Source organism: Scomber scombrus, chromosome 13 (genome assembly GCF_963691925.1).
Source record: "Scomber scombrus chromosome 13, fScoSco1.1, whole genome shotgun sequence".
Lineage (NCBI taxonomy): Eukaryota > Metazoa > Chordata > Actinopteri > Scombriformes > Scombridae > Scomber > Scomber scombrus.
Window position 1 is genome coordinate 17,907,704 of NC_084982.1, and position 25,379 is coordinate 17,933,082.

Below are 25,379 nucleotides of genomic sequence, written 5' to 3' on the forward strand. Positions count from 1 at the left end.
ACTTAAAGCAAAGCATGGCAGTGCTGCTGCTGTGAGTGAAAAGAAAGCTCACAAATTCCATCAGTGAAAACTCTCCTACTGGGAAATATTGCACTCACACAGCACCAATATGATGGTATAATAAAATCATTTTATAACTGACTTTCTGAGTGATATGACTTATTCACAATGAAGGGTTAACACTCATCTATAACGATTTAATGTCAGAAATGAATGTCAAGACAGTAATAAAGCCTTTACTTTTCAAAATGGGACAATTACCGGCAATGGTCGTTGTCAATTACATTGAGGATGATCTCCTGGGAAAATGCTGGAGGATTTTCACACTTACACATGTAGACACTCCATCCGGATTCTGTGTCTGTTTACTGACGTGGATGTGAGCTCAGGCTGAGAGTTTAGGGAAGCGATATGGGAATAGAGGATGAAGGTTTACTGAAGCAAGGCAAACCTTAAGCCCTCCCAAAACACTCCTGTGTTTCTGACATCAATGACCGCAGCCCTGTGGAGCACATCAGTACACCTCAATATGTATGGAAATGAGAGACAATCATGCCAACGTGTGTTCAGTCTCTTCAAACATGCTAATGGTGTCATTACACTTTCAGCCCTCCACCACCCCTCCTCAGACCCTTTGCTGTCTCTCTCACTTTTCTTGAACTGGAACAGGTGTGGTTTTAATTATGCATTCAAATATACATAGAAACAGTCTGATCTACTTGACTGAGCTCCTCCTCCTGCACTGTATCCTTCTTCTCTGTCTTTCTTTCCTTATATCCTTTCTCCTTCCTCCCTTCACTGACTCTACCCCAAAACGTCCCTCCCTCTCCCTCCCTTTTAGAAGTTGGGGATTGAAGGACTCGATTTCAAAACCGCGCACGTCTCAGTGACTCAAGTGAGGGGTTTGTTCCGCTGCCACACTTCCGTTCACAAATGCTCCGGCTTGGGGAGGAGGGAGAGGGGAGAAATCCCTGTTAATCTAGTGAATCTGGCTCTCTCTTTTGTTCACTGTTATTGGGACTCTGACGCATTGATCTCATGGGAGGCAAGTGGGGTGTGTGTGAGGTGGTGGTGAGGTCGGTTGAGTGGGGTGGTTACTACACACTTCATGTCTATGTGCAGTTATACACAATCTCAGATTAAAACAAATTACTTTACATTAATTCACAAAAGGGATTGCTGAATTTGCACCCTCCTGCTGTGCCTATCTCATCATAAAATGTAACACTGTTAACAACTGGAATAGAATATGAAGATAGACAGCATTGCAACTTGGGTTTGAGTGAGAGCTATTTTTGCTTCAAAAAATTCAGGACAACAATGGGTCATGTTGTTATATTTAGCAGGTAATTTACTGCTCTAATTGTATTGTAGCTAAAATGATAAGGCCATGCAAGACTCAGGAATAAATTTAGCACGGGCACACACAAAAATGAAATGACATTGGCACCTGTGCCAAACTCCTGTGTATTAACTCGGTTTTGAATATCAGATTTCAGCTCTATTCCTTCAGGGACTTATGTATGTTACAGCCTGCTTTAATTCAGGTGCCTGTTTCCCTGAAGTGGGCATATGGTGCACTTGGCCTGCACCAGTGGTGATGTGGGGGTTGCTTGTTTTGTTGATCGGTGTTTAATGAAAGTGACCACGCAGAGCAGATTTGGCCATTAGCTCAGCAAGGGCCTGTAATCACTACAAGTTGTTTCCCTTTTTTCACGCAGTTCATTATTGAACAAACAATCTATGGAGAGAAAAGCGTGTGTACCTGCCATCTTCTTTCTCCCTCGTTTTATTTCCCTCTGCAAGACTGCACTTTGGAAAGTATTGATTTGGTGGCTTGAAAATAACAAACCAGCAACTGTGCAAGTGCAGTAATAAACAGGCTCAGGGAATAAGGTGTAAAAAAGAAGAAGAAAAAAAAGTAGCAAGATGGTTGTTGATGGGAAGGATAGTTTATGGCACAGTTCCCAAGGCAATGTCTCTGAATGTCTTAGACTTGGTGGTTGTCTTATAGGAATGACCTAATAGGGTGAATGTAAATCATTCAGCAGACCTCAGATCTTGGCTAGTAAAATAAAGTTCAACTCTTTGTTCACTGATAGCACAATGTAGAAAAAAACACAAACATCAAAGTACCACTACATCTTGTTCTTAGTACTTCATGCACTCTTTTTTTTTAATAACCTACCATTATTCTGTAAATGTTAAAATATTACTTTTATCTACACAAAGTAGCTTACTTGATCTTCTTTTCCAGCTAGTTTTAAACAGATGGACACATGCACACAAACACACACTGGATATAAATTCCCCATCACTCTTTCACATAAATACGCATAGACTCACCAGACTCTGGCCCGTCTGTTTCTATTAATGGTGATCAGCAGGGTAATGATGACAGAGCTCTGACTGTGGCTTACTTACTGGTGGCTGATGGCCATAGTCTCTGACAGCTGTCAGCCGCCATGACTACGCTGCCAGGGCCCTCCTTAGGACTTATTTCTGCTCAGTATATCAGCTGCAGCAGCACTTCACATACAAACTTGTTGATTATCAGCATCAGTGGGCCAGCGTGGAAAGACTTCTCTGACCGCTTGTCTACTAATGACAGCCACCATGAGGGTAGATGGGAGAAAGAGGACACAGCCTGTCGCTTTGATTCATGCAATAGCAACTCCAACTGGGTGGCTCCTTGCCAAAGTCTCGACAGTTGTTATATCCACTCTTAAACGTCATTTAAAGTGTGAATCTGTGGCTGTCCTTGTGGCTCAGTCACCCCAGGCCGCACCCCAGGCATGAGAGCTGAACCCTGTGCCAAGTTTTGCAGCACGGTCACAAACCCTGGAGCAAATTCTCCTCGCTCAGATGCTCTAACTCAGCTCGTTGGCATTATTGAATATGTAGAGAGTGACCTTGAAGATAGATGCTGTCAATGATCTCTTATACTTGTGGTTTTCCCCCCCTTCATGTTTTGTTTGTTTGTTTCTTTTTCATTATCTGCCATTCACTCTACTTCTCTAATTAGTAATACTGGGCACACACTGTAAATAAGATTTGTACAAGGATACAAGATAAACCCATCACTTGATTCTACTAAGTTACTCAAATTTGCAAGGGATTGGGACATTTAAAATGCAAAATACATAACAATCTTGGCATAAATCTCAATGTATGAAATGGCATTGGTCTTCTCCACTGGTTCTACAGGCTGCCTAATTATAGCAAAACATTATACATGTGACTTCATTCAAGCTTTACAAAAATTTAGAGACATTGTAAAACTATGCACTGTATCTCATTGCTAGTAGTTGTTGTTGGTGAACAGGTAGGTTAGCTGAAACTGAGCAGTAAAGGGCTCATAGCTTCTAAGGCAACACAGCTGCTAGATGGCATAGTAATTGTATAGTATACACTCCAGATACTGAACATATTTTTACTTTAAAACACAGGACAAGAAAAGATCTATGCTCCTTACCAAGTTGCTCCCATCATCCGACACTACACTTTAGTATCTCAGGTTTATCCAAATAGAAAACATATCTGAATAAAAGATCAGCTCCAGCAGAAAACGTTGCAATGACTTGTTGTTGCATGCTTTCAGTTGAAACAGATGATGATCAGTGCATTCATTGACAATCTGTGAAAAGTAATGCCTAAACCCTTGTCAAGCTCTGCGCCTCAGCCCATCTGAACTTGAAAAAAACAACCAAAAACCTGATGTTTGTTTAAAAATCACAAATATAATATCAGAGGAAGCAAAGACGAAAAGGTACTGTTAGTGAGATTGTGACATCTGTGTCGATTATGTGAGTCTCGGCAGCTTGACAGCTGTTTTTCTCTCTATCCTCCAGATCCTTTGTACATGTATTGTACAGTTGTGTGTTGTTTGCTGAAATACTGCTGGCTAAACCCTGAACTCCTAGGACTGACACACTGGAAAAACATGAAACTTGTGTCCTCAAGGCCTGCTAGTGGGATCTACAGCTTAATAGAATAGCTCTTAGCCTTGTACTACTAACTAAATCGAGAATTTTAGATCTACAAAGAAAAACTGTTTTTTTTTCTCCTGTCATGTCTTTCATTTGACAGGAAGAGTTCCTGAAGTGTTTTTATTTATGTAACGTTCAAACATGTAAAACATAGTCTAACACCTCCCTCAATAAATCTGTCCACAGTCTATCCGAGAAGTGACAGGCTATGTGTTGGTGGCTCTGAACCAGTTTGACTATCTGCCATTGGAGAACTTGAGGATCATCCGAGGAACCAAGCTGTATGAGGACCGCTACTCTCTTGCAATCTTCCTCAACTACCGACGTGATGGAAACTTTGGCCTGCGCCAGTTGGGCCTGAAAAACCTCACAGGTGAGTGAATCTTTTCTGTACGTGTTATGTGTTTTGTTGTTGGTATGTGATGAAGAGTCTGATTTACAACCCACTCAGCAATTGACCCAACCATGTTCCATAAGAAGTTAAAGACAATTAATGTGATTGCTGATACAAAGCGTACTACAGTAAGTAGGAAAGCCATTTGTGGATGGCTCTGTCTCTTTGTGAGCAATGGATCCTTGTGCTGCCGGATTTCCTTCAGGCATCCTGACCCTGAGGTCAGAAATAAATGAAGTTCTAGACTTGATAAATGTAGAGCTTTTCCACTAAAAGGCTAAGTCGAGAATGTCAGGGTCAACTTATGATGTGTGAAACACATGATCAGAGATGTCATTTACTCATTTTAAAGCTAGATCCAACCTCAAAAACCTTCTGAGTGAGTGAAAATGGAGAAAAAAGCAATTTGTGTTTTGGTTGAATAACAATAAGTAGAATCTTTATCAGTAAGCCTTGGTCAGTTATGTTTAGCCCCATGGTGCAGACACTGCAAATGTTTTCTCTATTTTTTGCGCTTGAGTGCAGTCATAACAAAAATGTTCCCCTTATTATCTTTTGCACATAGGGGAGCATGAGAAATGAGATTTGAATGATTTATTAGTTAGCACCACAAAGTGCCATGCATGTCCTTGTTGATGAGCAATGTCAGTATAATGTGTTTTTTAAATGACTTTTGCTGCTTATCTCACTACTGGGATGAGCTCCTAGGGCAATCAGACAGGACTGGTGGCACATAGTTCAGAGCAGCCATGCTTCCATCCAGTGATGTTTTGGAAATAATATGATATAAATATATATGACATATGAGCATGATATCATGAATATGAAGGATACACTGAAGCAACATGAGAAATCCGATGTCTTCTGTATGTACTATAATTATAAAGTACACATTCTATATTGAAAGATGCAATTTATTTTGAATTCATTTAGATTTGTAAGGAAGAAGCACATCACACAGCCATGGCCGTAGCTACCATTGAGGACACCGAGGTCATGTCCTCTGTATTTTTTTCTTGAAGTTTCGTTTCATTGTGAAAATAGCCGACGAGACAATTATCCTTACATCAACGGACCTTCACGTGACACGTACTTGCAGATACCGCTGCCATGTCAAAATGAAAGTAGTCGGCTATAAAGCCAGCGGCGGTGTGAGGCTTTGAAATCCACCGGGAATTTTTTCACCAGCCCCGGTGTTATGTCTCTAATGGGTTTCCAATTCAACTGGTTTCCTTACCGAACAGCTCCAGCTGTGTTGCGCTTCCGTCAGCAGATTTGTCACAAATTCACAAATATACACAGCATATTACTGGAGATTTTTAAGTCGCAGTTATATAATGCTCACTTCCAGAAAAAATACTGTTAATTGGACTTGACCCAATTTTGCAAACTGTTCATTCATTGGACAAGCCCTTTTCTCCCTTTCCCAGCAGGCCGTGCTCCATTCCACATTTTAAGAACACACAAAGAAAATAATATATTGCAGTTATAATTTTTAAATGTACAACCATGGAAATTGTAGAATACTGAAATAGGAGTTGATTTAAGTTGCAAAATTGGAAGTGATAAGAAAGAACCGGACCACAAGAGTGACCATGACTGCGAAATACACAGCAAGAAAGTGGTATAAATACATCATGGATTACAGTTAATTAAAATACATGTCTTGGTCTTATTTTTGACTTCGGTATTTGAAAAATCCTGGCTACGGCCTTGCACACAGCTTGTGTCTCTGTCGCTTCCAAACCCTCTTTCTAAATAATTTAGATGTCTCTCATTGTTCTCTTCAACGTTTTCTTCCTGGTGATCCCCCAGAGTTACAGGAAGCAACTCAGCCGTCCGCGAGTGCATGTGGAGTACAGTATGTGCTTGTGTGTAATGTTCCATCTTGTATTCCTTCTTGTATGTTGCACTATACTTTGGGAATTGCATTTGTCCAGCACCACAGCTGCATTTTTGCCAAGCCAGTCCTTTTCATTGTGGTGCCAAGTTGAAGCCAGAGCTAAGGGAGCCAGGGCTGGACTCTGTGAGAAGCTGCTGTTTGATGTGCCATCCGTGGCCTCAAGCCATGAAGTAGAGGGGAAGTTATGCACAACAGCCATGGCCTGAATCTGCTCTTACTTCATAACTCTGACTGTTTGAGATTCACACTAGTATCTTTCGTTGTTGCTATCGCCTTGGTATATTATTCATGTAACTAAAATTAAGGTTTGATAGCATTTGTATGAAATCAGAATCTAGTTTTGAATTACTAACTAAATCAGTTTGCCCTCAGCTTACAACATTATCACAAAAGCTAAAAAAAAAAAAAAAGAACATTTTATGGTGATGGTTTTATTGATTGAGAGGGCAGAACCCTATAGTGTTGAGTGGCAACATAATTATTTTTCACAACCCATAGATAAAATATGAAAATGAGATGGACAGCGGAAAATATATTGATTAAATATGTGATTAATACCTTCTACACCTTGTTTATCACAAGCTATTTTATCCAAATACCGACGGTCTTGATTCACAAATGTTAAGTTTATCAGCCTAGTTAATTGATGAAAGTTTAATTGGTACATCTGGATTATGCATAATGATATGAATAATCCTAAATGGCGCACATTAGGATACTGAGTATATTTTAAGAGGCAATGTTAATGTCAAAAGAAAATACATATTGTTTTAAATATCTCCTTATTTATATTTTTTGATACAAATAAATAGTCCATAAATAGCCCAAGTTCAAGTTTCATTTTCCACAGGGCTAGTGGCCTAGGTCTAAATTTTTTGACCCCTGAATATCAACTTCAACAACAAACTTGTCTTTGGGGGGTCTATCATATCACTGCTTTTTGCACAGATGGCCTCGACAGTTAAACAAGCTTTTGCTGGAGGGAAGAAACAAGTCACTTGTGTCCCAGATTGCTCTGCTGCAGTTGTCACCATTCTATAAGTTTGAATCATCGAGATAGATCCACTTCTGTACATCAAGCAGCACAGATCAAAACTCTTTCCTTCCTTTAAGTGCTTTAGTGAGTTGGGGACTAGCTGTTCCATTCATTATAAGGCCTTTGATGTTGCTGTCAAATTAGTCCACCGTTCCTCTGCCAGCAGCTCCCAGGAGAAATGTAAAATGATCGATATAATCCATAAGCAACATATATAAGAGGATAAAACGTATTAACTACATACGGGGCTAAATGAGAGAAGGCACAGTAAAAGACCCCTTCAGTGATGAAACCCACCCGCATTTCTACTCGGGTCGAAATTGCCTTGGATGAAATCAATTTGTCGCCAGTATATTGTAGCATTGCACTTATTGATTTTTCTGGTGCACTCTCTGCGAGCTGTGAATGAACTCTCTGGATTTGTGGGGACTGGAGGATGTGGTGGATGAGGTCTCTGGCTGAGCAGGGATAGGACTCCCTCCGATGCACCTTTCAATCAAGCTTAGCCAAGTTATCCTCATGAATATGAAATATAAGGCAAAGTCAAGCCGGGATAAGTTGAGGGATGGTGTGTGTGCACAAGGGTGCAAAGAAGTGAATAGGAAATGTAAAAGAGAGTCTTTGTGTACATGTGGAAAGTTTAGTTGTGTTTGTTTGTTTAATGTTAATGACATTGTGGGGACTCACCTCCCATTTAAAGACAAAAACATCCACATGTCTTTTTTCTTTTCTTTTTGTTCTTGGGATCTACAAGTGAACCTCCTGATTTGCTGCAGAGAAAAACTTAAAATAAATTCTTCTTCCCTGTAGCCAAAGAAAAGGTTAAACAAAGCCGCCTCTTGACATTTTCAGAGTTCCTCATGACCCACAGTGTCTTCCCTTCTGTTTAGGCAAACATTATCAGAACTTCCGTCTGAATTCACACGGACCCAAAACAGCCTCTGTCCTTTCACTTGTTAATTACAGCCTGCTTCCCTGGCAAAATAATAACAGCCTCAATAAGGAGCACAACACAGATGAGCATTTTGATTTAACACATTTTACTGCCACCCTGCATTCCCTCATTTCATCCTGTATGATTTTTTTTTTCAGATTTGTTTAGTGTTGTTGATTCATTTTTCTAACCACCCTATGCCTGCGCTGTGTCTGTCCAAAATGAAGCATCCAATCTGAGTCCCCATCTGCTGAATGATCCTCTCTCGTTGCATGCATGTACACAAGCCTGTGTTATACGCCAAGGCGTTATCCACTCCTTCATGGCCCATCTGCTCTCTCTTTATCTATCCCATTTTCTGTCTTTCTTCCACCCCTCTTCCTTTGGCTCTCGATCTCTCATCATATTTCAGTTGGCTGTCTTGATTTGTCACATTGATGCCGTTTACACAAACTCATTCAATACAATGTTTGTACCATTTTGTACTGTATGTACCACTCTTTTGAGCTCTTGAGTCTTACTGTGTTGTCCAAAGCCTACTGCAATTCTTTGAGGGTGAAATCTTAGTGAACGTATGCTGTCATCGGTTGAACTTTTCCTGTTTAGCATCTTATGAAAGGATGGGATGGGGCAAGGTGAAAGGGACGATTTGAGTCAGTGTGTTTCCCCCAGACAAGGGACTGCTGAGAGGGGGGCATAAAATTGCTGCCTTTCTCTGATCCCTGAGACTTCCATTCACTGTCTCTACCAGGAGAAGAAAGAGCAATTCTGCCACAGGAGGCAAGATTGGTTCAGTGCACGTCACCAGAATTCAGTCGGGCCTCTTGCCTGGCAGCCGACAGACCTCAGGTCTCCTTCAACTGTGTGTCTAATTGATTACTTCCCATGCAATTACTCCCGTGTCACACTCAATATTTCACTGCTCCAGGAAGGGGGCAAGAGGGACTTTCTTTTTGAAGGACGACATTCATATTGTCACATTTGTGAGCCCCTAATGTGGATCGTGAGGAGGCACATGTTAAATTGAAGTCCGGAACGGGCCATCAGTGGTGGTTGGTGTTAATTGATTGCTCTGCAATACCACTGTGTGACAGAGATAGTTAGACTATTAGAGCCAATGGGCAGTCTGTGGTATGCCACGGGAACAGCAGGGATGAATTTCTATAAAAAAGTTATATTTAAAAGTTTTGTTTGTTCTTGCGTCATTATAACTGAACAAAGCTAACATGGTAGGATACTCTTTATTTACATGTTTAATATTTTTTGGCTACCTCTGCCGATGATGGCCCAGTTTCTGCACGTTTGCTAAATAATAATCATATAATTTCAAATCTCGTTTTTCAAATTGTATAATCCCTCTGTGCCTAATCTCAATGTAAACTGTAACCAGGACAATTATCTGGATTATTTCTGGTATACAGATCCATCCACATAGTCGTTTACAGAATGGCTTAAGGGTGTAGAGTTGCTTTTGTATTTGTTGTGTTCTCCACTCTTTAATAATGTGATGTTTCAGATTGCATAAGCAGGGAATAACTGTGCTTTATGAAATATTAATGAAAAACAACAGCACAACCTGCTATGAGAAAGGAGAACTAATAATACAAAATAGATATTTGGTAATTAAAAATGAGTGTGTGTGTCTGTGTGTATTGCACATATTATATTGCTGGACTCTGGTCCTTAGCACATTAGTTTTTGCTCAAAATTCCCTGGTGTCAAACATGGCTCCCTTTTCTAATACAACTGTTACAAGACTTGAAAATCATCAAGGCGACCGTTATTATATCATATTTTGGCAGCTATGTATTTACCTAAAACCGGACCTTTCCCTCACCCTGACTCAAAGAACTAGAGACTGTAAGAACAGTTTGGTTAAGCCTTTAGAGACCATATATAAATTCATAAAGGAGAGAAAATAATTTGAAAAGTTTTTAAGAGAGCTTTTTTTTTAGATGGATAATCATTGCAGTTAAATCAAATGGACATGCTGTTGCTAACTCTACAGTTTTAAAGTAGCTTATATCCAGCCTCAAACTGACTCCTCATGGCGCAGTATAGGCCCCTTATTTTGATCATTATCTTATCATTGACCATTTCTTATCCTGGCATTATTGAGAGAAGAATGCAAATACCCCTCAGCTTCAGTCACCACATAGCTCTGATATTACAGTCCTTATTGCATAATTGTTGTAATTATTTAGAAAGATGAAGCAGATTAATGATTGTAATCTTTGAGTCTTTTATGCCTGACCTGTTCATTTGTTTGCTACTTCAGTGTGGTCATGCAAGGACTGATACTAGATCAAAGCACATCTAGAACCTATCAACTGGCTTTATACATTTAGAAATAGCTAGTATTTAAAATTAAGCAATCAAATAATTTACTTACAACTGTTTTTCTATCTGTCGCACATTGAAGGGCACAAACTGTATCTCTGTGCCTCCCCTGAAATCTCTGCCTACAAATAAATATTACCCGTTATTTTTATCTTGAGATGAAAGAATCCATATTTTCTCAGCAATATTGCATATAACTGTGTAACTATCAGTTAAGAGATAGAAGAGAAAATGTTTATGTGATGCAGTTTCCCAAGAGACACCGATAGGTTTTTTTGATAAACAACTCTGATCTTTCAAATTGTTTAATATCAGACATTTCAAATGACACTTTTTTAAACAAAACCGTTACTTGGATGTGTTTTCTTTAAACTTAATCTGACATACAGACCCAGTAGTACTGTATTTCTATTCTGGGAACCATTTACACCTTAGTTTTGAATGCACGCAAGCATGTTAGTGTGTGAATACATCCGTAAAGTTGTGCTCACATGTGTAGTATGTGTCTGTTTCCAATAAATAATTAATATTGCCTAAGCTCATAATTAATAATAGGACAAGCCTAAGAGGACTCTATCTTCACTGATTAAAAATATTGTCCAGTCCAAGCTTCTACCTCTGCCTCAACTTTTGTCGACTTGAAAAAATATTCATTGCCTAAACATGACTATATACCCTTTATTACCAGTTTGCCTTCCAAACTGAACCTCTACGGTCCACTGGAAGTGAGAGCCAACTTTCACCTCATTAAAAGTTAAAGTAGGCGTGGAAGGAATTTTAATGCCAATTAATAATCAAAACACAGTCCCTTTCTCTCTGTCTCCAACATTCCCATCCCCCCAGGCTATGGCTTAGATCAGGCTACGATCTGCTATGATGTAGATGTAAAACTAGCTCAGAGACCAAGAGGACGCTGTTAACTTAGTTGAAATCTCTTCTGAATTCTATCCTGTTGTTCAAGCAGGGAGTAAGGGACAGAATGAGTGTGAGTGTGTCTGCTTCAATATATGTGCCTGGGATTAATTTGCTCTGTAGGTTACATACTGTATACCACCATGTGTTTCTCATCCACTTGAACTGTGCATTGTTCAGAATCAGACACTACAGATGTAAAATACAGTATGTAGTGTGTAACTAGCAAATACTGTGTATTCATATGCAGTTATTTTGCATGTATTCACAATTATACTTACCTTTAGTTTAATACCGGCATATTCATTCAGAACTGCAAACAAACACTTGTCCCCTGCCAATTACAATCAAATGTTCTCATCGACCAAGTGCATGTAATGATTTTTAAACACTGTTGGAAGTCTATGACCCATTTCACATTTAGTGAAACCTGCACTTTGCAACACGTTTGCACAGTATCCTACTGTTAACACTATAAACAGCTTTGTGACACAACAATCAGACCACCTGAACTGGACACACACACAAACAAATAAACAAAGGACTTTAACCTCAGACTCTCTTTCTTGTTCATCCAGTATACATTCTTCCCACTTCCTTCTAATCATTCATCTGCTTTTGCAAATCATTCCATAAATATGATTGCACGGTCAAAACAAACAGTCACACTGTGATTGTCAAGCTCAGTTTTCTGTCACTGATTTGCTGTCATCGCAGCTTCATCATGTCAGTGCACGGCTGTGCAGCCAGTTCTTACTTTGATTCTGAAGGCCAGACTGTGTTTTAGACAGGTCTTTGATGTCAGAGATGCTCAGTGCTCATCTCAGAGGAGGAGCAAAACGAGTAAGAAAGCAAATAAAAAAGAAAGCAGACTGGCAGCTTGGTGGGTCTCAAAAAGCCACTGAGGAAAATGTCACTTTCTATCAACTTTTTATATGAGGCCTAAATGGACACCTGTGAACTTTGAGTGATAAAAGATTTTCACTGATAAATGATATGAGGCATTTAACATTATATAAGCAAGCAGGCAGCAGAATGCCCTGTTAGTTAACTTTGTTCTTTGTCTTTTATTTGCTTGTGTGGTGGTGTTGTCTGTGTAATAATTGCCTGCCATCCATTTTCCCCATTACATGTTGTAGAAGTTGTTGCTTTACTAAAAGTATGTTGTTCTAGGATCATGGTTCACCGGTGGATCTTTCGGGAAACATGTCACTGCACCTAATGCGTACTGGATAAATCTTCTGCCTTGTTTAAAAAGTTAAGTTAAATGTAGGGCCATGTTATTCTGGCACTGACAGATATATACACAACATAGATATGAGCATATGAGTTACAGACAAGATATACATTAAACAGCCTGGTCATAAAAAAAAAAAGATTCCCAGTTGTAACCACCCATTTATATACTCATCACTGAGGCATGCTTTCCATGAGTTTGAAAGAAGCAGTGTTCCCAAAACTAATTTAATAACCCTGCCTCACTTCCAACACACACATGCACACACATATTACCCTCCAACCCTACGATACTTCCCCTTTCTCCCCTGGCAGCTTAATAATTAATATGCTTATTTTTTGCCTCTTAGGCCGAAGCCTTGGGTAAGTGGAGCAGCTATTGATGGGAGCAGTGGTGGGTAATGGAACATGAAAAGGACTTTTCTGTTCATCTCAGGTCTCCACAGAGATATGGTGGGTGTTACTATATGCAACGGCAAGCATGACTTCACCATTTCTTTCCCTTTTTTTTTTTTTACAGAAAGTGTTCCCTGGCACCTCTCCATGGTGCATTTATTTGTTACAGTGCTAAAACGATCTGGCCTCCATTGATACTATTTTTCTAAAGCTCTGTGCCAATTTTCAACATATTTACAAGGTGTTCCCTTTTTTGATAATGTCATATTTTTTACAGTTTGTTATTGCAACAACTAAGCTAGTGGGATAATTTTAGTGTATACACATACATGCATGATGTCTGGTCATGGATGTGGTCTGAAAGCACTTCATCGATAGCCATGTTCTTAGACAGTTCCTGCTCATACTGTATGTAGGGTTTTCTCTCACACATGTGAACATGTTGTTTGCTTACACAATTGATGCAGTTTGTAATGATGGCTGATATCTCAGACAATGGCCTTACTTTACCTTACCTTACCTACAGTGAAGCTGATGGAAACAAAAGTACATTTATATGGTCTTTTGGACAAATATTATATTATTTGGATTCAAGACAAAAGGAGAGTCAGAGGTTAGATAATAAAAGCTTCAAATCAATGGCAATAACTTGAGGGAAGGTTATCTATTCTACTGCACTTTTCTTTTTCTTTTTGAAATTTCATCTTCCACACAAATGTTTTTTGGCTTATTATTTCACTTGAGTGTTTGAGTTTCATTTTGCAGAATGGCCAAGCATTTCTAAAAACTATAACATATTTTTACATTATGAAAACAAGGTTAATGTGAAAAGTTTGAAAACATCAGCCTTCCACCTGAACCCTCTACCCTAGAGCTTAGAGGGCCTTCTCTGGCTTTGCCCAGCCTGTCCCTCTTCAGCATTTAGGTTTTATTTTATGGGTAAAAGGGCGGATGATACATTTGCCAAATTGTTACAAAATCCAAACAGTTTGCAAGTGTATCAGACCTATATCTCCCCTTGTGTAACCTCCGCACAGACCTTCTAGTGTCATCCAATACATGACCAAAGCTAACAAACAAAGACACTATATGTTGTCATTATGTAAACACATTTAAAGGATTGTGTACAGCTTTGGCAGCAGTGCACACTCTCTGTTTGCTTCCTAGTTTCACTTTTAATGTACAGTCTTGTGGGTGGATTTTTCCACCTTGGCTGACACATGCCAAGTAAGAGTGTTGTGTGAACAAAGTGGGAGCCATGGCCTGTAGTGTGTTAATGTCTCTCAACAGGCCTGGAAAAGCAAGGCCTAATGACGTGTTGTTGTCTTAGCAAACAATGCACTGACTTTAGCCAGCTTCCTCTGTGGTAAAACCAACACACTTGGTATGCTTGTGGTAAGAAGCACTCTTTCTCCCCTCAGTTGGTCCGTCTTTCCCTCTCCTTCTCTCCCTGTCTCAGACCCTGTTTTGTTTTGTCCATTCCAGGGAGTGTGGCTCATTTTAATTCAGCTGGCAGGCTGATCACACATCAGCTTTGATAAGCTAAGTGGCCCTCAGCAGGAGCAAATGAAGGTCCTTTTACTCTTTTTTAATCACTCACTTGTTTGTCCACCTGATCATCTTTTATGTTGTTGTTTATTTCGTCTATCTTTCTTTGTTTGTTGTGTTTTTCTTTCTTGCTCATAGATTTATCTAATCTCTAGGTATTGTAATATTCTTCCTCCTCCTCCTCCACCCTTCCCATAAAACTCAGATTACCAGGGCTTTATCACAGTTTAAGTTGAAAACAAGAAAGGATGCAACCCCACACCCCCCATAACCATTCTGTCATGATTTAATTTTTTCCTCTTGTCATCTTTAAGCAGATGCTTTGCCTTTGCTCGGATATAATTCCATAATCCCCAAATCTCAGCCATTTTTCATAAAGACTCATAGGAAACAATTGCGTGAGGGATGGGCCAAATTTAATCAGCAGCCTGTGAATGCAATTATCTTGGTGGAGGAGAGGCGTATGTTTGGGGGATGGGGGCCATGCCCGACGCCCCCATGCCATCTACTATGCCTCAGCAAAGATCTCAACAACATTCTCCTTCTGAGTGACACAAAGGATAAAGAGGATATTACAAGACTAGTACAATGTTTTTTATGTTTTTTATGTTTAAATATAAACTCAAAAGGATTTTCTAATGACAAATCAAGTCAGTTAATCAAGTTTGATTATCATTGACTAAAATTGTCCTGTCTTGAGGTTGAAATAAATGCTGCATATGTGTTATATTGAGAGATAAGTGAGTTTTGATGTGGATTATCAGATAATCTCACCTCGCAAATTGTTCCGTTAAACCAGTACATCAATCGTTTTTTGCACTCCAGTGTCAAATGTATGGTTTACTAAATATTATTTTTTGCACAACCCCTGCTGTGCATCCAGGCAGTTATTTTTCTCCTTTTGTTCTCTCTAAGACACTTCTCTCATCTCCTTCCTCCTATGTCATTTATTGTTACTGTTTTATCCCACCCTTACCCCTTCTCAAGATGATTTATGTCTTCTCCACCACTGTCTTTTATTTATCCTCAATGCCACTTATTTTCAGCTGCCTTTATATGGGACTCCACAACTTGTTTTCCACCCAAACAGTCAACTGCCAGGTGAAGAAAGATACAACTCTTAGCTTGAATTAAGTAATAAGGTAACACTTTATATCAAGGTCAAACCTTGGTGAGACTAAAAGCTTCAAATTCAGGTTTTTGCAATGAGGTGGAAGCTATCCATTACCTCCAAATATGTCCAGTGTGCACGTGATGCTTTGTGCTGCTGCGGCTTCTCAGCCGTGAATGTCAGTCGTCATATGAAAATTAAACGTGCATTTAATGTGTAAGATCACTCCACATATATATGCACTCAGGAATAGGCACATACAGTAAGGCAAGGCAAGGCAGTTTTATTTATATAGCGCATTTCATACACAGTGGCAACTCAATGTGCTTTACATAAAACATTCAACAGAAAAAATTTAAAAAAAACATGGAATTTGAGAAATAAAAATACAACCCAATCATAGTACACACGTACATACCCCCCCCCCCCCCCCACACACACACACACACACACACTAATAATAAAAACAAAGTACAGAAACATAGAAAGAGAGAGAAATAAAATACTATAATAGAGCATTAAAAATAAGATTGCAGCATAAAATAATGATTTGCTTTAAAATCATTAAAAGGACATAGAGTGCAAATGAAAGATTAAAATTTAAAGTGCAGTATATATTTACTCATGAGGAAAACACTGATTTACAGCTTAATGGTTCTCTTGGCTCAATCTTCAGTGGCATCCTTTTACTTCCATTTCAGTTTTCCTTTAATCTCCCAACATGGTGCCATCTATTTGTTTTGGTCCTATAATACATCTCTCTCTTTAAACCTTTGCTAGTTCTTCTCTGTCTTTTACCAACCCGACAATGACACACACACACACACACACACACACACACACACACACACACACACACAGAGAGAGACACTGCCCACGCTGCTGCCTCTGACCACAGTGTGTTCAGAGGCAGTCAAATCCCAGTGCTGCCATCTCTCTGGTGAACCTCTCGTAAAGCACTTTGATGTATTCGAATTAATGTAGTTGTTCTTTTCAGGTCAATAGTTAAACACATAAAAGTGCAATTACATTCGAATGGGTACCACCATTTTGCTTGGGGACTACGTTAAAATTGCATGCCGTTCCTGTGGGAGATGCTCCATCCTTTGACCTTATGAGAGACGAGATCAGAGAGATGATGAAGTTTTTGACACATGCTGGAACACAACTCACATACAGAGACTGAATTAAGGAATTCATTTGTGAAATGACACTGAATTGGATAAGCAATTAGATTCATTTTAATTGGATCGGTAAGCCAAATAGAAGTGCATTTCAACAGTAAAGCCTTGACGTGTGCACCTGTCTCTATGTATTCTATTTCTTGGCTCAGAAAGAAAAATGGTCTGATTTGAAAACATGATCCTTAAAGTTTAGTTCTAAGTCTGAGATGATGCACAGGACAAGGTGCTCGTGAAATCACTTTAGCTTATTTATTGTCTTTCCCTCACATGCATGTTTAGACATAGACACACATATACACGCATACACTTTACATTCAGGATCTGCAAGCATTTCCTTGAGAACTGAGGGGGCTATAGGGTGAGGATGGAATTGTGCAGTAGCTGCAGATGATGGATGGGAGGGGATATCACCTATTTGTTGAGCAAATGCAGAGCTTTGCTGTCCTGACATCTCCTGTCGGCACTGAGCAACTCAGAGCAAGGTGATTGACGTGACACTGTGCGACAACATAAGCAGTGTCAGAAAAGTGTGCACAAGATATGTCATCTCTTAAGGCTTATTTTTGGTTGTTTTGTTGGTTGTTTATCAGTGCTGTTATTAGTTGGAGCTTGTGGAACTTCTTTTTCTCTCTCTCTCTCTCTCTCTCTCTCTCTCTCTCTCTCTCTCTCTCTCTCTCTCTCTCTCTCAGTAGCAGTGCTGGTGATGCATCCAGAGGCAAGGCTTTTGCAATGGCTCTTCATCAAGTGATTTTTCATTCATTCCACTGTTGTTGCATATGAAATGGTCCATGTTCAGTTTGCATCCTGGAGTGGATTTTTTTTAGTGCATACATCAGTATTTTATTTTTAAATCAAAATCAGATCATAGGACCAGTGTTTTAGCTCTGAGAAACAGAAGTGGACCATTGTAGTTATAGTGAATGAATGTTCTCTTTCAATGGAATATGTTGGTTTTTCACTCACCTACAGCATTTCCTGCCTTTACTTTATTTAGCAGTAAACCACACAGTTACCTAATGCACCTAATGTATACCTACACTTCACCTTTTCTCTAAAAGCAAAATCAGAACTTGCTTGTGCCTTTAACAAGAAAGTATTTACCACACAAAGCTTTCATCCTCTCTCAGCTAACAGTGGCCTTACCAGCGGTGATAAAGTTATTCAACAGTGCACTGTTTGACACACTTGCAAAGAGAAAAGTCATCCATGAGTATTCAACATCCCTGGCTATGAAACCTGAGCATCATGGAACTAGTTTAGTTATGAAACCCAGTCAGACTGATGTCATACAGAGGCCGTGGCATTGCAAATTCATTTTGTTTTTTGTTTTTTATTTAGAATCCAGCCGGGCTTAAGCTACTCAGCAGCTTCAGATCTACAGCTGTGCCTTAATGTCACCGTGTGTAAGCGCTAACGCAGCTGCACATAAGAGAGCTTACTGGTACCATAGAGTGAGAGCACATGTTGCACAAAGCTGAATTTACCAATGATAATGAGTTTGAATGTTTTTAGATTTTTATCTCTGGCTGGCTCTTTGGAACATCCTTCTGGAAGAAACTTAACCAACATGTATGGTCAATGTCCAACAAAAACAGTAATAAGGGTAGAGAGGATACTGCTGTTTTATACAATAACATATAATATTTAGTTCCCCTCACCATTCCTATAATGTTTGTACTTTATGTGAACAAAAACATGTTACCATAACTTGAAATGAATCAGATTTATTTCATAAAACATATTCATGCCTTGCTGGCTGATATAGGACAATTACAATCAGCAAAACCATAAAAATTGATGAAACAAATGAAAATAGGGTTTTCCATATTTTGTCTGTTTGGCGCTTAATTCATTTTTTACATTGCTAAGGTTTAAAATATATACCCCTGGAACCCTGACAATCTCCTATATTCATTAGTATATGTATATGTATGCTGTATTTAAAATGTTTGACATAAATAGAAAAGATACAAAGTTAACTTTTTTTTTTTTAGTTTTTTCACAGAAAGTCACCTGAAGCATGTATAGTACTACTCCCATGCAAGACATTGGCAATTCTGAATAGCCTTACATCCTGAAAAAAGCAAATTGGCATGCCTCAACGACACATACAGTGACTATCTATGAGCCTATGAAGGAAATAAAAAAATAACAAAAAACTAGGGGTTCAAAGGGTTACGTCTTATTTTGTTCTTATTTTAGTTGCTGGATCAATATTTAGGGATGCTGCAATGGACAAGCAACATAGCACAACATAACAACCCTATTTGGAATTTAGACGAACTGCACAGTATCAAGAAATTTGACATATCTATGGTTTTCCACCAACACTTTGCTAGGTGTAGTTTCTTCTTAACTTTACCCCAGAGATGCCAGACAGTTTATTGTGTTTTGCCACTAAAACAGTCACTGACGAAGTGTTGTAATCAAGCGATTCATAATAGCAGTTGCAGAGAGATAGCAGAGTAGAGCTGACATCCCCCGCCCACATGTACCCAGCTCTTTTAAGGAGTCAAATTAGTGACCTTCTGGTTGCAAGCCCACTGATAAAGCATACTGGTAATTTAATTGATGCTCATGTTGAGTATAGTAATGACTCATTAGTACTAACCCTGGGCCATGTGTGTAAGTGTGTGCGTATGAATGTGTTTTTGAGCATGCTTTTTTCTGTGTGTAGACTATTCATGTCCACAGAGTGTCTTATTTTGGCATTTCTGCCAGTCTCTCTGTTGATCGCAGCCTAGCAACAGCTCCAGCCTCACATTGCTTGTGGGGTATACAGCAGGATCTGCGTCCCAGCATTTAGCCCCTTTGACCCAGAATGCATCCTCATCTTCCCGCAGAGTTTCTCACCCTCTGCTCCACTGAGCTGATAGCAGCACTGAGCCGAAACCAAGTTGAAGCTCTCAGAGTCAATGAGACAGCACAGTGGAGACCCAGGGTAAAATCCCCAGTCCCACTGCTGGAGGAAAAAGAAACTGCTCTGTTGTCCTGATTGAATACCTGTCTATCTGCTGTAACTGTTGGAGTGTTTTTCTAAATCTCTTGTTGCCTTTCTGTCTTTTTTACTGTAATCTAGCTAACTGTGTTTGCTCTTACTTATCTATCAAGTTAGTCTGTTTTTCCTCATGTCTGTCTACCTGCCTGTGGCAGACAATATGTAAAGAGACTAAAGTTCATATTGAACGTGGTATGTACTGATTGTAGTAGTTGAGCACATGGATCTACTTCAGTATACAGAAGAATAAACTCTATTGTGGCTATTCAATAATGCAGTCTTCCAACACTGGAGCAAATCAACCGTTTATTATTGTGTTTCTGTTGTCCTACATATTTCTTCATTAAACAGTCCACACAACGCTTATTAATTCACTCTCACAAACTCATTAATATGGCTTTTTTTCTGATCATTGGTTTCCTATTTGCCTCCCAGTCTTAATCAAACTCATCCCCACACTGCAATAAAGGGAAAAAAATAACAACAAGCACTTACCATCAAAATAATTGCCTGCATACATTTGTTCTGCCTCCCTGAATTTCATATTGTTTTCCTCCAACGGTCATGAGGCCTGATATTGTTGATTGCTGTGCCTTTTGAAGCCATACACTCATTCAGAGGCGCTTGGAGTTGCTCTCGGGACGAGGCGAGAGGGGAGGGGGTAGTTTGTAAACACGAGCCGTGGCTACGTGAGCGAACTAATTAAGACAGTTTCTCTATCCACTAAACAATCAGCAACAGAATTTAACTATTGATCTCCCCCTGGCCACCGACTGCACAAGCAGAAAATGTGCAAGCCAAGCATTTACATGTAATGAAAGCAAGGCCTGTATGAGTTTTTCGTGTTATTGTAGGCATTCTTTAATACATGTTTGTTCATTATTCATATCTTGTGACAGAGGCCATGGGAAATGCTGGAACTGTCTTGGGCAAAGTGCCAGCCAATTACACTGTTATCTAGTGTGTTGAAGTTGGTCATGTCACACTTTAAATAAGTGTGTTATGTGTACAGTACATATTCAAGTGCAGCATGTGTGTGTAACAGCATTAGCAAACAGTGAAGCCCTCTGGAGGGTGTTGATGGTCACTTGTTTTGACAGTGTTAAACAATGTGTGTGTGTTTTTTTCTTTTTGTTTTCCTTCTTTTTGTTTGAGAGTGGCTCCAAATCTTCCAGCTAGTCAGAAACACCTTGCCTTCATTTTACCACACACAAGAATCCTGACAATTCATTTCTGCTATGTTGTTACTTATTAAGTTAAACTTAATTTTTAACTTTGCACATTAGATCAATGGAAAACTGTGGTTGTAGTTGTATGGTCCACAGGTAAGCATGGCTCATGTTTAAGGATGGGACAAAAAGTTTATTTGATCAGTTAAAGATGGACAACTTAGCTTTTTCTGCCTAAGGGATCCCTAAAATCTAGGTTTATTTTCAACAAGTTGTCCACGCTCATTTGGGAATATTCAAAAATGTAGTAATGTAGAGAAAAGTCTAGGCTGCATGTCTGTCAAAGTTATTCAAGTAAGTCAGAAAAAAAATCAGTTCAAAATTTAATGTGTCTTCATTCTTTACTCGTTGTCAAGTCAATATATTGTGGTCATGTTAAAAATATTTTCTTATTTTTCTTTTTTTTCTAATTGTTGATGTATGTCACCATTTCCTCAAGATGTCAAGTGTGAGACAGACAGCTTGTGTGAATGTGCTGTATTTACATATTAATTAAGGACATTCATTAATTCAAACTATAATGAAGAAACAATATACATTTTCAAGGACTTTCAAAGCCCACTGGAAGGTACTTTCAGTAACTGTTGCATATTGACTAGAGATGCCATTTACATTTAATCCTAAATCTGGCAAAATGCGTCTTGAAAATGTTTACACCTGAATTTGATATATTTTGGCACCAATTACAATCCGACCAGCCTGGATGAAGGTGAATGCCCAGAGGATGTGAATATATCTTGCTTATCCAGAGTTGAGATGTCCTGCTGGTGTTTTTGTCATTGCTTTGTCTGCTGGTTTGTCCATTGCCCCAGTTTGCCAGCAGCATCCCATTGTGCAAACAATTTGAATTTGAGACGTGGTCTCCTAGCCGAGCGATATTGCTCCTGTGGTGAGAAGCAGGATTAATTTCCCTCCCTAACCCCCACCACAAATGCAGAAAGATAGAGAGGGAGAACTCGGGGTTGGGGGAGGGGGACAGGTTTGCAGGTAATACCTACCACCTATTATCCAAGGAGTATCATTTAATCAGGCCTTTGTGGGCCGATATTGTATTTGGCTGTTTCTGTACGGTGCTGCCAGGGTGCCGTGTGTATGATTATGTGTCTCATCGGTTTCAGCCCTGTGTCAGTAATCTGTTTGTAGGAAGATAGAGAACACACAAGCTCTGTAAATAATGCAAATCTGCTACTGGGCTTCAATTTGTCTATATTTCCTTCCATCCATCCCTCTGTGGCTTTCTCTCGTCTTTTTTGTCTCTCTGCCTTGACTACTCTTTCTCTCTCACACAAAAGTCAGGATTAGGCTTTCTCTAAACTCCTGCACAACAATAATCAAAACCACCATTCAAATCATTCAGCAGACTGTGTGTGTGTGTGTGTGTGTGTGTGTGTGTGTGTGTGTGTGTGTGTGTGTGTGTGTGTGTGTGTGTGTGTGTGTGTGTGTGTGTGTGTGTGTGTGTGTGTGTGTGTGTGTGTGTGTGTGTGTGTGTGTGTGTGTGGCCAAAAGGAATCAACTCTTGGTCCACGTCTGGTTCAACAAAGCGATGCATATAATGAGGGGAAGATCCCTTCATATCCCATTGTCCCAGCACCTTGATTAAATATAAAATTATAAACATGTTGGTGCTATTGTGCCTTTCTGGGGCTTAAATCCCAGATGGATTTAAGGTTGTGATGATAGTGGGGCATAATTGATTCTGTTTTCTTCCAGCGTGGGAAGAGAAGGATGAGTAAAAACAACAAAATGGGAAAAGATCAGAGGTTGTAACAACAGCAATATGACATGGCTTTGTCCTGGCTGCCCTAACGACAACAACCATCATCAGATGTGTGTGTCCCCAGATTAGCCCAACCCTGCTCTTTCTCTCATATGGAGAGAAAAGGATAAAAGTACTTAAACAATCTATTTCATTAGTATGTTAATGATTTTGACTCAATGTGTAGTGTTCATCCAAGTCAGTTGTACTTGTTATAACATTATTGCTGAATTAGGTGTATCCTTAGGGAACACAATTAGGTACCCAAAAAACTATGTAAATCAGTATTGAGTATGTGCTCTCTATCTACTCCACAGAGATCCTGAGTGGAGGTGTGTATGTGGACCAGAACAAGTTCCTGTGTCATGCAGATACCATCCATTGGCAGGACATTGTCAAAAACCCGCGGATCCATCCTGTGGTGGTGCCCACCAACAGCAGTGTAACATGTGAGTAACCAAGCAACCACAAATGTAGGACAATTTGACCTTTATTTTAAGGAGGGAAAGTTGTACCTAGTTGTGTGCTTTCCTTTACACACATTCAAACTTCGATGCTGCACAGTATAACCAAACTCAGTTAAACAGTTCAAGGTTCAGAGCACCTCAGGAACTGTAAAGGGGGTTGAGTGTATCTCTTTGACTTTCCTCATTTTCTCTGGTGATCTGGCAATCAAATCCACAAGCTTTAGGTCCTAACATGAGTTGTTCCTTCCTTCTAAACAAGGTATTTTTTTCAACAGTGTCTGTCATTTCCACTGTACTTAATAGTTTACTTAAAAGTGTTTAGGTTCTATAGTTGTTATATTTCTTGATTATTTTAATGTCAAGTTGTGCACTTGACACAACCTTGGCACTCTTACATTCCTCTCACCCAGTTCAAGCTCTAATTATTTTTTCTCCTCCAACACTGAAATTTTCTTGCACCTTTTAATTTTTGTCCACTTGCCATTTCATTTATTTCTTATATATGTTTCTTTGATATGGTACAATAGTTGTGGTAGTATACCTTGCGGATGAGGATAGCTCATGGTTACAGATGTGATGACTAATTTAAAAGCTCAGCGCTATGTGAAGGTTGCTAGAAATCTAATTGGTTGGATTCTGAGACAACTTAAAATCTAGCATAGTACTAAACATTATATCTACAGTCATACCTTTTACACTCTTGGAAATATTTTGTAAAAAAACAGAGGTTAGTAAGTTGCGGCAAGGAAAATGGTCCAAAAGAGACCTTAAATCTTAACCCACTGAGTAGCAAAACATTGTCATCACAAAATCACCCGGTGACCCCATTCTGTCAGTCTGCGAACCAGAACAATCCACAATGACTGCTCGCTCATATAACATTAATGCTCCACTGTAGCCAGCTGGTAGACAAGTTAATGGATACCTAGAGTTATGAGGGGATTTATTAGGGTGAAATAAACATATTACAATCTGTTAAGGGTTACGGAGATGATGAGGTGGTTGTCATGGAAGTAAAGATGAAATAACCTACTCTGACCCTATTCTGCTCATTCATTGACTTAAGCTCTTAACACACCCTCCTTTTATTATTAATTTATTGCTAAAGCTGTTTGGCATTTAAATCTGTTGTTGTTGCTGTTTTTAATTTTCTTTAAGCTCATTTGTCTACAAATACGAAATTATGATTTTGTATAAGATAAAAAAGATATTCTCTGAATATATCCATGGATTTCCTCTCACAACTCTCACATGGCTTCTATGCAGATTTACAGCTCTAAGCATTGATATTCTGCTCAATCAACCTCCTCCCTGCAGTCCCCCTACCCCTGGATCGACCCTTACTCATGTGCAGGTCCTCATGGGACTCTGCCAAAGGTTCAAGGGTCTCCAAATTGGTAATCCACTATTGGGAATGTAATCTCCACATCATTCTTTGGGGACACATAAGCTTTACATTGTTATTACATCTGACTTATTTGTGCCTTGGTTGTTGTGTTTATTTGTCACTTTTCAAAAACAATAAAATAATTTGAATTTCATGCCCTAATGATTTTGTTGATATCCCCCCATCTGTCTTTTGTCCTACAACAGTCCTGGTATGGCAGCATTCTCAACATTCAGGGGTTGTTTTAAGAAAGCTGTAAAAGATTATGGTGCAGGAAGAGGGGTGGGACAGGTTTATTCTAGGTCACTGGGAATTTATAAGTTGAGATAGTGAAGACCTTGGACACTAAATGAAAACTCCTTGGCTTGACTTCACAGGGCACCAGGCTCAGAGGAGAACCGGGATATAGTTAAGTGTAGTGGAGGCACTACACACTTGGTACTCATCTCTTATGGCCTGGTATTTATATTATTACCTTGTTTGTATACTGCTTTTCATAGACTCAAGGCTGTTGACCTCTCTCCCTTTAGCATTGTGAAGTTTGCAAAGAAATAGGCAG

The 25,379-nt window shown here is 39.3% G+C and overlaps 1 protein-coding gene across 2 annotated transcripts in view; it reads left to right on the forward strand.

Annotated features, from left to right (window-relative positions):
• erbb4b (erb-b2 receptor tyrosine kinase 4b) overlaps window positions 1-25,379 on the forward strand; it is a 337,205-nt gene that overhangs the window by 186,178 nt on the left and 125,648 nt on the right. For both annotated transcript variants that reach the window (XM_062431155.1, XM_062431156.1), the window contains exons 3-4: window positions 4,176-4,362; window positions 23,284-23,415. In XM_062431155.1, coding sequence (XP_062287139.1) covers window positions 4,176-4,362; window positions 23,284-23,415 — 319 coding nt within the window. The remainder of the gene's footprint in view (window positions 1-4,175; window positions 4,363-23,283; window positions 23,416-25,379) is intronic.